General features: G+C 37.4%; 1 protein-coding gene across 1 annotated transcript; it reads right to left on the reverse strand.

Moving 5' to 3' along the window:
- Nucleotides 1–1,674: 1,674 nt before the first annotated feature.
- On the reverse strand, nt 1,675–6,876 carry LOC126492683 (olfactory receptor 52N2-like). Its single transcript, XM_050129223.1, has 2 exons — nt 6,611–6,876; nt 1,675–2,705 (listed from the first exon to the last, which is right to left on the reverse strand). The coding sequence occupies exon 2, from the start codon at nt 2,653–2,655 to the stop codon at nt 1,675–1,677; it is 981 nt and encodes a 326-aa protein (XP_049985180.1). The 5' UTR covers nt 2,656–2,705; nt 6,611–6,876.
- Between the last annotated feature and the right edge of the window lie 6,744 nt (nt 6,877–13,620).

Consider the following 13,620-nt stretch of genomic DNA (forward strand, 5'->3'; position numbering starts at 1 on the left):
GAAACACATCTCAACCACAAAGACAGGCATCTACTCAGAGTAAAAGGTTGGGAAAAGGTCTTTCAAGCAAATGGTCCTAACAAAAAAGCAGGTGTGGCCATACTAATTTCCAACAAAACTGACTTCAAACTAAAATCAATCAGAAGAGATCGAGATGGACACTTTATACTCATAACAGGAACAATTCATCAGGATGACATCTCAATCCTGAATATCTATGCCCCTAATATAAAAGCATCTGCTGCTTCTTAAACATTTGCACACATCCATGATTTTTGCTTCATACATTTCTTTCCCAATCAGGTCTTTATTCACTTCTGAAATCAATAAATAATATTCTTGAGTTTTGCAATAATCTCTGAGGTACAGTTGGCATATCTTGGCTTTACCATAGTCATCCCTTTGTCTTTTCTATCCTCTACTACTTAGAAATTGACCACAATTTGTGAAATCACTTATTTTCTGTGTCTAACATGGAGTCAGTCACATAGAGCATATTCAAAAAAACTCGATGGCCAATATTAATAACATGTGTGAGACCAGTTAAGGCAAATTTCTCCATAGAAAACCAATCATCTACTCTTTGGTACATAGAATGATTTCTCCTCAAACTATGGGTGCAGAATGAATCAGAATAGCTTCTCATAACAATAGCACAACTATTGAATTTGCTAGGGTCCATCAGAAGCCATTGTGCTATGTGCTGTGGAGTGCATCAGAATACATAGTTGCTAGATTCCTCTTTGTGATAAGATTTATTTGCACAGTTGATAAACATGAGAATTAAATTTAGAAAGAGTAAGTAATTGGTCAAAGTCTAGTCTCTGGAGATTAAAGGGCAGAAGAGAATTTTAAATTTAGAACCTAGAGAAGTCAAAATTTTCAGAACCTTTCCCCCTTTTCTACTAATGGTTGGTTCCTCCATATTGTATTCATTTTCAACTTACTTTCTTGTCTTTCTTTTCTCTTCTTTTCTTTTCTATTCTTTAAATACATGCTTCTTCTCATATTTGCATGGTAAAGACATACACTGATACCCTGAGACCCAAAGCTACAATGTTGGTTTCTCAAAAGGAATCAGTAAACAAATGAATGAACTTATAAATTAACATTTTTGCCTGGTTAACCTATTACATAACAATGTATATTTTAGACCTATTTTAAATACAGGTTCCAGAGTAATACCACAGGGAAAAGGAACTCATAAACATTTTTTGTGTGTGAAAAATAGGTTACATTTAATAAAATTAGCAATTCAAATGGGAAATGCCCAGTGTACCAAAAATGTAAGTTGGAAAATATTCATGATGCTGGCCCAGTTATTGTCATTAGTGGACAAGGTGTATGACTCTACCATTCTATGACATTCTCTTCTTCAAAAATGATGCAATCATGAGATGATGAAACTATGAAAAATAAACTCTGAAATACATAAACATATAATCTGTTGAATTATGCTTTCTGAAATATTTTTATTTCAGGGAAAATGTCATATCCTAAAATTGCAAAGATTTCAGAAAATTTACAAATAAGATTGACTTAAAACTATCTTATTCACATTTGTTATGAATTTCTATGTACCTTTGTCTATTGAAATGGACACACTAGATGAATTAATATCATTCAACTGAATATTTTATTAATTCATTCACTATTTTTCATACTCCAAGAAATTTACTTGTTTTTAAATCCTTTTATTTCAGTAGTGTCACTCTTGTCTCCACTAAAAAATTTGATTACACTTTCCCGAATCTGCTTGGTCTTGACTCCATAAACAATTGGGTTCATGGTAGCTGGCAGTAGCAGGTAGAGGTTGGCCACTATGATGTGGATGTGGTGGGGAATAGTGCGTCCCCCAAAACGATGAGTGAAGAAATTAAAAAAGGCAGGCACATAAGTGATCACAATCGCACAGATGTGAGATGTGCAGGTGCTGAAGGCTTTGTGACGAGCATCTGCAGAGGACAGGTTCATTACTGCTCTCAATATCATTGTGTATGACACAGTGATACAGAATATATCAAATGTACAAACCACAAGAGCAACTAACAACCCATAGACTGCATTGACCTTGACATTGCCACAGGATATTTTGGCCACAGACATGTGGTCACAATAGGCATGAGGAATGATGTTGCCTCGGCAATAGGGAAGACGCTTCGTGAGGAAAGTGAAAGGGAGGATGAATGCTACACTCCTCAAGAATGTAGCAAGACTAGCCTTGGCAATCACAGGGTTAGTCAGGATGGTTCCATAGCGTAAAGGATAGCAGATGGCCACATAGCGATCCAGGGCCATGAGCATTAACATACCAGACTCTGTAGCTGTGAAGGTGTGCACAAAAAACATTTGAACCAGGCAGGCTTCAAACCCAATCTTTTTGAGGTTGAACCAGAATATACACAGCATATTGGGCACAGTGGTAGTGCACAAGGTTATATCAGTGAAGGAGAGCAGGGTTAGAAAGTAGTACATAGGACGGTGTAAGATCTCCTCATGGCCAATGAGGTAGATAAGCCCACAGTTCCCCACAACAGCAATCATGTACATGAAGCAGAATGGCAGAGAGATCCAGACATGTGCATCTTCCAGCCCAGGGATACCATTCAGGATAAAGAAGTCTGGGGTCAGGCTGGAGCTGTTAGCTCCAGACATAATGGCCGGCAGGATGAGTGCATTTTTTTCTCTTTAACAGTGTCTGTGTCCTGGAACAGAATATAAATCAAATGTAATTAGAGGATTAGAAAAATTAATGCAAAAAAGCCACTCTTTTCCCCTTTTTAATTAATTTTTATTGAGCTCTACATTTTTCTCTGCTACCCTCCCTGCCTCCCCCCATCCCCATCAATGCTTCCCTAAGGTCCCCATGCTCCCAATTTACTCAGGAGATCTTGTCTTTTTCTACTTCCCATGTAGATTAGATTTATGTAAGTCTCTCTTAGTCTCCTCATTGTTGTCTAAGTTCTCTGGAATTGTGATTTGTAGGCTGGTTTTCTTTGCTTTATGTTTAAAAAACACTTATGAGTGAATACATGAGATAATTGTCTTTCTGTGGCTGGGTTACCTCATTCAAAATGATGTTTTCTAGAATAGATAAGGAAAATGTGGTACATTTACCCAATGGAGTACTACACAGCAGAAAAAAATAACATCTTGAATTTTGCAGGAAAATGAATGGAGTAAGAAGTTAATTTCTATGAGAGCTCTGAAACTAGAAGTGATTAAATGTCCTTGTACTCATTCTTTCTAGCTTCATGCCCTATATTTTTAACAACACCAAAACATGACACTGGTAAGTCACTCAGTCACTCATGCCCCAGAATTATCTTTTTGCACTGAAATAATTGCACTATGCTCACAGTGTTGCTTGAATTATCCCAAAAAAGACAATGTAAAATACTGTGCTAACATCGTGTGCAGTGAATATTGAGTAAATATAGCATCAATAAAGCATCAATCACTATTTCTGTTTCCACCTGTATCTTTAGATCCTATCTCAATTAAGAGGATTCTGGCAGACGAGTTTTCCCTTGACTGATGTTTGTCAGTTAAGTGTTTTTCATACTGCTCAAAATCCGGACTTATTGTGGGAAATAATAGTGTAATGCTGCCTCAGATGTCTCTGTTTCTTCTAATATAACCAGAGGGCAGACAGCATCCAAGGCACAATACCAGAAAAAAAGAGGCCAGGATACACAGAGAAGCATGAGCTGCTGGGTCTAAATTGCTGACTTAGAAATTAAAGCTGATAAACTCCCAAAGAAGCCAGCAGTGTGTCCCAAACATCAACAATATGAAAAAAAAAATAGAATTCAGTAAATCACAGACAGATGCGTCAGCTGTTCCTTTGACTTCCTTAGTATATACGTCAGACTTTCCTCTAGCTCATCCCCACTCCTATATGACTCTGCAGACTTGCAGAACTCCTCTCTACCAAGGACCCACAGTCTATACAACTGGCTGGACCTAGGTAGATGACATTTATTCTTTTTCCTATTTTCTACTTAGCTCTCTCCATACTAGCCTTTAATACTGCTGCAGTCTGCCTATATGATGCCCTGCTCCCAACCCATCTCCATTCCCTTGGGACACTGCCTGTTGGTGCAGATCTCTAGGGTCCCCCTAGTTCTTTCTCATTGCCCTTCCAGCTTTTCCTTCTAGCTTGTCTGCATTCCTTTCTGATTCTTACCAGTCCACAAATCCTCTCTCTACTAGAGACTCCTCAAACAGTGCGCTTGGAACCTATAACTACTCTCTACTAGGGAGCCCACCACTGTCATACTAGGCTAGAATTCAAAGTGGGCATCATAAACCAAAGAACAGAACACCTACCCAAACAAAAAAAACAGATATCTACATATCATAACTCCAGATGTCTAGATCCCAATGCAAAACAAGAAATCGAAGAACAAAGACAATATGTCTTTCTGCAGAAGCCAGAAACTTATTAGAATAGCCTCCAAGATAATCTACTTCTCTAAAGCATAAGGCAAGCACCTCAATATAGTAATCTGAAAATGTTCAAAGTCCTTCAAGTGAATATGGATAAATGTTTTAATGAAGATAATGAAAATACAAATATTTGACTGAAATAATGAAAAAATGCAGGATATGAAAGTAGAAGGAAATAGAACCACTAATGAAAACTCAAACAAAAGTATGGCTGGACATGAAAATTCAGGATAATAAACCAAAACCTCAAAGATGAGCTTCAACAACAGATGAAAAGCATGGTTTAATTACAAAAACAAATATTTTTCATGTTTTCCTGCCATCATTATTTAGCATATATAAAATTAGTATATCTTTAGATTGTATTGTATTATAATGTCTACATTTAAATGTTGTTATTTATGTTACTAACTTCAGTTTCAATAAGAGAACCATTAAATGATTTGGGCTGAATTTCTATCAATTTCTAATGTTGATGGAGTTTTCTTTCCTGCCCAGTTCCTGTAGTCATTAAGTCCCAAAGAAATCACACAGAGGTCTACATTAATTATAAACTGATTGGCCTAGTATTTCAGGCTTCTTATTAACTCTCATAACTTATATTAGCCCATAATCCTTGTCTGTGTTAGCTATGTGGCTTGGTACCTCTTTTGGCGAGGCAGTCACCTCTTGTGTCCTCTGCATCTGGTTCAGGACTGCAGACCCAAACTTCCCTCTTCTCAGAATTCTCGTTGCCCCACCTCTACTTCCTGCCTGGTCACCCCACCTAAACTTTCTGCCTGGCTACTGTCCAATCAGTGTTTTACTAAAAATAACACGAGGGATAGGATAAATTGTCCCATAGTACTTCCCTCCTTTTTTCTTTTTTTTTAAAGAAACAAGAACTCTGAATCTAATATCTTTTGTCTAGCTTTTCTCCTGACCATTATCCATAACAACTTGTAGCCAACATTCTAAACAAAGGGAAATATTCATAGTCCATTTTTTGGGAATGTGGGTGTAGTGTTCCAGGCTACTCCTGTTGATTGGGTGGCATTGATAATTTTACAGGGATTTAAAGAAAATTTAGAATTATGGTCAAGTCCTGACTGAAAAATTTTGTGAGGCTTGATCATCTCAGGCAGCAGTCTTGAATCTATTCTGGATGTAGAACTCAGACAACTGGGCCATCTGCTCCTATCGGAGATTTCTCAGGGGGCCTTCCTTGATCAAATCTGCTGTTTCTTAACCTGGAATGAATCCACACCCTCTAATTTCTTGTGGAAACAAGAAAAGCCTCTTCTCCAAAGTAACATGGCTTCTCTCTGACTCTGCCCTTCTTTCTCCCAGCATTCAGTTTAGTTTTCTCCACCTAGCTGTGTAGCCCAAGCAGTTTCTTTATTCATTAACCAATAAAAGCCACACACAGACAGAAGGTCCTCCCATACCCACTCCATTCTAAGATCACTATAAACAACCCACTTCTATTTTGTGCTATATAGTTAGATACAGCAGCCTTCTCGGTCTTAGCAATCATAACAAAATATCCATGAACTCCAAAACATGCTGAAGATGCTCTGTATCCCACAGTAAGAAATGTTCAGCCAAGTTTTAAGTCATTTGAAAATAAATAAGCACTTTATATGATTAATAAAAATTCTTTTGCCTTTAATAAATGGCAAAATTATATGCATACCAAATATCCAATTTAAAATAAATTCGTTTCTGATTTATTTTCCAGTGTTTGGTTTGTATTCTTAGTTGATAACCCTATGTACTTATGGTTATGTAAAAATTTCTCAGAGGAAAAGGAGTTATAAATGGAAAGTGTTCTAAGTTCTGTTCTGTGCCATAGACAAATTACAATAGCTAGATGAGGAGTAGGTCCCCAATTAATTCCTAGAATACAGCCATTAATGCAAATTATCTGTTATAATAATCTACAGATTATAAGAGATATTTTACCCTTTAACAATTTAACAACGTCTTCAACATCCTTTAAGGCATTCTATTTTCTCAGGTTACACTAATGAGCCAAGTAGATAAGTCTCTTCTGTTGTGGGTTCTAGTATTCTAGTGCAGGCCGATTCCTTTATTCAACCCTACACAGCATAGATAACAGCCTCATTTTATCATTGTATAAGAAAGGGAATGGAGGTGCAGAGTAATTCAAAAGTACCTTAGTTCACAAAAGCAAAGTGGTGGCAAAAGTATAAATTTCCACTTGAAAGTTCACGAATTCCCATCACCATAGTGGATGAACTCTAATGCTGAAAAACAGCTGCACAGGCTCATGAGATCAGAAGAACCTGATGCTCAGGTGCAAGAAAGAAAAAAAATCTTATTTTTGGTCGTATCTTAAGGGAGAGAGACAGAACAAACGCAGAAAGGTAAAGATAGTTGGTTCTTCATTGAAGGAGCCCTTCATACAGAGCCTGTCTGTAAGACTGCCTGATTTTCAGGTCTGAACCAGTTCACACAGATGCCATGTGACACCTGGCTTTGTGAGAGATTGCACTGAGATCTTCTGTAGAAGTCTCCTAACAAATCCTCCCAACTCCTTCTACTCTCTGGTTTCCTAATATTGGGCAAACTCTCATTTTCCCACCCAGATCATTCCACTAGAGAAGCAATCCTGAACATAATTAACTATTAGCTAAAGCAAAAATACTTTCATCCTATAGGAACCTCAAAGTGCCCAAACTTTGCTATCTCCGTGAAATTACAGATGGATTAAAATTGTTTCACAGTGTAGGGAGGTCATATTTTCTTTTTATTCCCCAAATGAATAGTTAGGTATCATTGCACTAGTCAACAACCACACCCCAATTATTACATTTCTTTTAATTTTCAAAAGCAAGAGTCTTTGGAAGTTATCCCAGCTTACCTTAGAGTGAACAAAGACAAGGCTGGTGTACATGACTGAGGATCAGGAAGTCTCTGACAATCAGATTCGACATGCAGGCTGCACAGCCTTTTGAGAAATTCAAAACTGAGTTGGTGTACCTGATTGGGTCTTTTCAGTTCACTCTCCCAGGAGACCTTGAGAGGAGGATAGAACCTTTGGGACTCTTGTGATAATTTCTGCACTTAATAGTTCTTTAAACACTGGTGAAACTAAAGAAAAATAGTATCATAGTTTTTCAAAAGGACTTTAGAGACAGCACACATAAGACACCACAGGTTCAAACAAAATCAAATCCCAACACCAAGAAGAGGAACCAGACTTTACATCCCATCCCTTAACCAAGATGCTGTTGATGCATACTGGGATAGGGAAAATCAGTTTTCTCCAATTAAGTGTTACTAGGTATGTTAACTACACTCAAGAACAGGCAGGCACCATGCCCAGGAGTAGATAGCAAACATAAAACTGACTACATAATTTTTTGTTGTTTTGTTTGTGTATTTTTGTCTTGTTGGGGTTTTATTTTGATTTTTGTCTTTTGTTTGTTTGTTTTTTGGGGAGGGGATGTGATTAGGAGGAAGTGGGATGAGTTTCAGGAAGGAAAAAACATGACTAAAACATATTGTATAAAAAATGTAAAGAAAAATGATATTGATGTTATATGTGTTCTTCTGTGTGTATATAACTTTTGACCAATAGCTATGATAGCCATAAGATTATTTTTCATTTCATGATGTGGGAGTGTCATATATCAATCTCTTGATTTCATTGGTTAAGCAATAAAGAAACTCCTTGGCCCTGATAGGTTAAAACATAGGTGGGAGGAGTAAACAGAATAGGATGCTGGGAGGAAGAAGAAGTGAGCTCAGACTCGACAGCTCTGCTCTCTGGAGCAGAGGCCGTGCTTCACTCTCCTGGGCATACGTGATAAAGCTCTGACCCAGGATGGATGTAGGTTAGAATCTTCCCGGTAAGCGCACCTTGGGGTGCTTACACACATTATTAGAAATGGGCTAGTCCAGGTGCGAGAATTAGCCTAGAAGAGGCTAGATAGAAATGGGCCAAGCAGTGCTTCAATGAATAGTTTGTGTGTTGTTATTTCAGGGCATAAGCTAGCAGGCAGCCGGGGTGCTGGGTACGCAGCCCCGCCGCTCCTATTATTTCAACAATTTCATTCATCTGATCACAGGTTAAATTTACAACATTTTATCACACATATGCATATGTATGTACATGAATATACATAAACACTTATATGTTATCATAGTTCATGAGATTTTTGGGAAAAAAGAGACAGAGAAGCTGACACACAAAATCATATATATATTTTGTAAAAAGTTACATGGAAGTGTTTTCTACCTAGTTTATATTCATTCTAAATTTATCAATTATTTAATGTATACGTAAAATTTACATGTCTGCATAAACACACACATTTACTGTCTTGGACTTGACAATGCCATATATCCTTTCATATAATTTGTTGGTCAGATTTTCTCTTAAATATTTCATTGTGCAAAGATTGATACTGAAGGGATTTGGAAAACAATTATAAATGATTTTCATCATTTCAGATATTGAATATGTAAAGATTTCTGCCAGACTCAGGGCAAATGCTTGAAGTCATTTTTCAGCCTCCACGAAAGAAGGAGGAAGAGAAGCAGGAGGAGGAACCGAGGAAGAGAGGGAGTAGGAGAAGGAGCAGCATGGAGAGGTCATACTTCAGTGTTTATTGAAGCATGCTGGTCCTAGTCACTTCCAGCTGCCACATCAAGCATAGACTGGCACACATCACTGACCATGCCCGTTCAATAGTATTTATCTTCTCTAAACATGTTTGGCTTCATTATCTTCCCCGCTTTATCACATATCTATCACCACATAAATTTAAAAGCAAAAGTAAAAATAAACCCCTCTTTCATTAAGTTGCTTTTTATCGGGATTTTATCATCGTAACACAGAAAGTAAAAAATACACCATTTATTTCTAGAATGCCTTTATAGGGCACATGTCCAGCAGAAATGAATAGAAATTAAAGGGCTTCTACAACTTTCCGTTCATTGCAGCTACACTCATAAAACCAAGAAACAGAAGCAAGCTAAGCGTTCAATAAGTGATAATAAAGAAAAGGTTCGTCTATGTAAGAAAATAGTATTTGTGCAGAAAAAAAGAATGAAATCTTATCATTTGCAACATAGATGAAAGTGGAAATCAAAGAACATATCATGTGAGTGCCCCATGATTTCATTAATTTGTAAAACATAAAAAGAACACAGAGAAATCTCCTTTTGTTCATTTCAGAGCAGTTGAAAGTGGTCCCCAGATCCTGGAAACATGCACTGTAGATGGGGAAAGACTGTTCAGCAGATAGGTACTAAGATACAATTAAATAAGAGTAAGAAGCTGTGGTACACTGTTGCAAAATGAGCTGACTAGATAAGACAGTTGGACAGTTTTAAATGTCAGATGTACATGACTTCCCAGCCAGCAATCCTACTGAGGATAAAGTATGTTGGTGTCGGGCTATATCTGCTAGCCCCCTGCCTCCTGTTCAGTTGGAAACAGCTGAGTTTTTGTGCCAATAAAAATGACTGTTAGTGAAGACAGTAATTACACCATTTTTTTCAGAGACAGGACAGAAGTATTTTTCTCAATATAAATGAATATAGACATGCCTGCCAGAAGACCAGGTAAACCACACGAATCCACAGAATTCCCCCACTCTCTTGGTTCCCTCACCCAAACACCCCCCGGCATGCCAATCAGAAGGCTGCAACTTGAGTAGAGACTCCTATCTGGACCAGAAGTCAAACCAGCCACTGGAACCCCAGGCCTCAACTTAGAGGATCAACCACAGACCACACAAGCCAGACGACCAGAGGGAAAACAGAAACCAAGGAATAAAATACCCATCCAACAAAGACAAACCCAGAAATTGGTACCTGAACCTAGAATCAACCCAAAGTCAGATGTCTAAAGGCCAGCATAAGAACACAATCAACAATACTCGGGGAAATGTTACATCACCAGAGAGCCCAGTTATCCCACTACAGCAAGCCCTGAAAATTCCAATACAGATTAAGCACAATAAAAACGACCTTAAAACCAACTTAATTAAGATGATAGAGGTCTTTAAAGAAGAAATGAATAAATCCCTTAAAGAAATTGAGAAAAAATACAAATCCCCCCCAAATGGAGGAAATGAGTAAATTCCTTAAAGAAAGCCAAGAAAAAACAAACACTTGAAAGAAATGAATAAAACTGCCCAACACCTGAAAATGGAAATAGAAGCAATAAAGAAAACATAAACTGAGGGAATTGTAGAAACAGAAAATCTCGGTAAGCAAACAGAAACTACAGACATAGGCATCACCAACAGAGATGTAAGAGATAATTGCAGCCACTGAAGAGAAAGTCAAAGAAAATGTTAAATGTAAAAGATTCCTGACAGAAACATCCAAGAAATCTAGGATACTATAAAAAGACCAAACTTAAGAATAAAAAGAATAGAAGGAGAAGAAAGAATCTCAGCACAAAGGTCCAGAAAATATTTTCAACAAAATCATGGAAAAAAAATTTCCTAACCTAAAGAAGGAGATGTCTATAAAGGTACAAGAAACTTACAGAAAACCAAATAGATTGGACCAGAAAAGAAAGTACACTAACCACATAATAATCAAAACACTAAACCTACAGAACAAAGAGACAATATTAAAAGTTGTAAGGGAAAAAGAGCAAGTTAACATATAAAAGTAAACCTATTAGAATTATACCTAACTTTTCAGTTGAGACTCTAAAATCCAGAAGGGCCTGGATAGATGTTCTGTGGAGTCTAAGAAACAATAGATGTCAGCCCAGTCTACTAGACTCAGCAAAACTTCCATTAACATAGATGGAAAAATAAGACATGCCACAAATTTTAACAACATCTATAAATCTAGACTTATAGACAACACTAGAAAGACAGCTTCAACCTAAGGTAGTAAACTATACCCACAAAAATCCAGAAAATATAGAATCTCATACCAACAAAACCAAAAGAAGGGATAATCTCTATCTCTCTGTCTTTGTCTCTGTATCTCCCCCCCCCCCGCTTCTCTCACGCACGCACGCACCACCACCACCACCATGAACAACAGCAACAGCAAAATAACAGGAATTAAAATCATTGGTCATTGATATCTCTTAATATCAATTGATTCAATTCCCCAATAAAAAAGACAAAGACTAATAGAATTGATGTGACAACAGGATCCATCCTTCTGCTGCATACAAGAAACACACCTCAACATCAAAGACAGGCATTACCTCAGGGTAAAGAACTGGAAAAAGATTTGCCAAGCAAATTCACCTAAGGAATAAGCTGGTATCGTTGTTTTAGTATCTAATAAAATAGACTTCAAACCAAAATTAATCAAAAGAGACAGGGAAAGACACTTCATACTCATCTAAGGAATAATCCACCAAGATAATGTTTCAATTCTTACCATCTATGCCCTAAATACAAGAGCACCCAAATTGTAAAAGAAACATTGCTGAAATTTACATAACACATTGACCCTCATATACAGATAGTGGGAAACTTCAATACCCTGCTATCATCAATGGATGGGTCATCCACACAAAAGCTAAACAGAGAAATACTGGAGCTAACAGACATTACAAACCAAAATATATTTATAGAACATTTCACCAAAACACAAAGAAATATACCTACTTAGCACTTCATGGAACTTTCTCTAAAATTGACCACATAGTCGGTCACAAAGCAAGTCTCAAAGATAAAAGAAATTTGAAATAACCCCCTTCATCCTATCAGACCACCCCAGACAAAAGCTGGATTTCAACAGCAGAGACAGCAGAAGGTCTGCAAACTCAACAGAGACTGGACAAATCTGTACTTGGTCAAAACATTAAATAAAGAAAGAAATTAAAGACTTCCTAGAATCCAATGAAAATGAATGCACACAATACCCAAACTTATGCCATAGTAATGAAAGCTGCCGTGAGGAAAAGTTCTTAGTACCAAGTGCCTACATAAAAAAGAAAATTTGGAGATAACCTATACTAGCAACTTAACAGCACATCTGAAAGCTCTAGAACAACAACAACAAAGCAAGCACACCAAAGAGGAATAGATGGCAGAAAATAATCAACTGAGGGTTGGAATCAATAAAACAGAAACAAAGAGAACAATACAAAGAAGCAAAGAAACAAAGAGTTGGCTCTTTGAGAAAATCAACAAAATAGACAAACCATTATCCAGACTAACTAATCAACCCAGTCACAAAAGCTTTGACCCACAACCTATCCTGCCTGCAAGGAGTTGGGGCAATGGTGGTTCAGAGCTTGTGGAAGTGTGCAACAAATGACTGGTCTAACTTGAGGCCAAGCCCCAACAGGGAACACATGTTAGGGTCTATAGTGATATCTTCTTTATGTTTTGATAAATAAAGCTTGTTTGGAAATCAGAGGGTAAAACCAAGCCACTGGAGGTCAGTCAGTGGTATCACATACCTTTAATCCTAGTATTAGGCAGTCACATGTATTTAATCCCCAAACTAAAAAGGAATATAAGATGGGAGGAGACATAAACTTAGGGCTCAGTCTGCAGTCGCCCAGCCTTGATAGAGATAAGAGTTCTTTAGCCGCTTGGCTATTTTGCTTTTCTGATCTTTAGCTTGAACTCCAATATCTGTCTCTGGGTTTTTATTATTTGTGCTACATATGGCACCCAATATTTGGGGTACAAATTCATGAAAAAGCCATCAGCACAGGCCAGAACTTCACATGGGACTCCAGCCCCACACAGCTATGGTTTCTTTTCTTTATTTCCCCAAGCCTTCAGACAGCTCAACTACACATGCTTTTTCTGAACCCCTGTGCATTGTTCAGGCAGCCCTCTCTCTGTCTCTGTCTCTCTCCACTATAAGTTGTAGGATCTCCCTGGACCCCTTCTCAGACTGCTGCCAAACTACGTAGCTGCCTTGAAATCCAGTCAGGCTTTTACTCTTCTACACAGTAACAATAAGCCTCATATCTTCATCAACATTATCACTATATTTGGTAAAACAGTTGGGAATTTTTAAAGAAAGGAATTATTAAAAAATAAAGCTTTTCCCCCACGTTAAAAAATGAAAAAAAACATTACAATGGAGAGATTTGGGTCTCTGTATAATAATATGCTAGACAGTTTGAAAATGGAATGATTAAATGAGAGGATATCTAATTTAGATGGGATTTATGTAATGTCAGTTGCAAACATCAGTTTTATCATTTTT

Source organism: Alexandromys fortis, unplaced genomic scaffold, assembly GCF_014885135.2.
Source record: "Alexandromys fortis isolate MF-2015 unplaced genomic scaffold, M_Fortis_MF-2015_v1.1 scaffold_303, whole genome shotgun sequence".
Lineage (NCBI taxonomy): Eukaryota > Metazoa > Chordata > Mammalia > Rodentia > Cricetidae > Alexandromys > Alexandromys fortis.

What these genes read in the sequence shown, in the direction of transcription:
- LOC126492683 (XM_050129223.1), bottom strand. Translation starts at nt 2,655, where the DNA reads ATGTCTGGAGCTAACAGCTCCAGCCTGACCCCAGACTTCTTTATCCTG.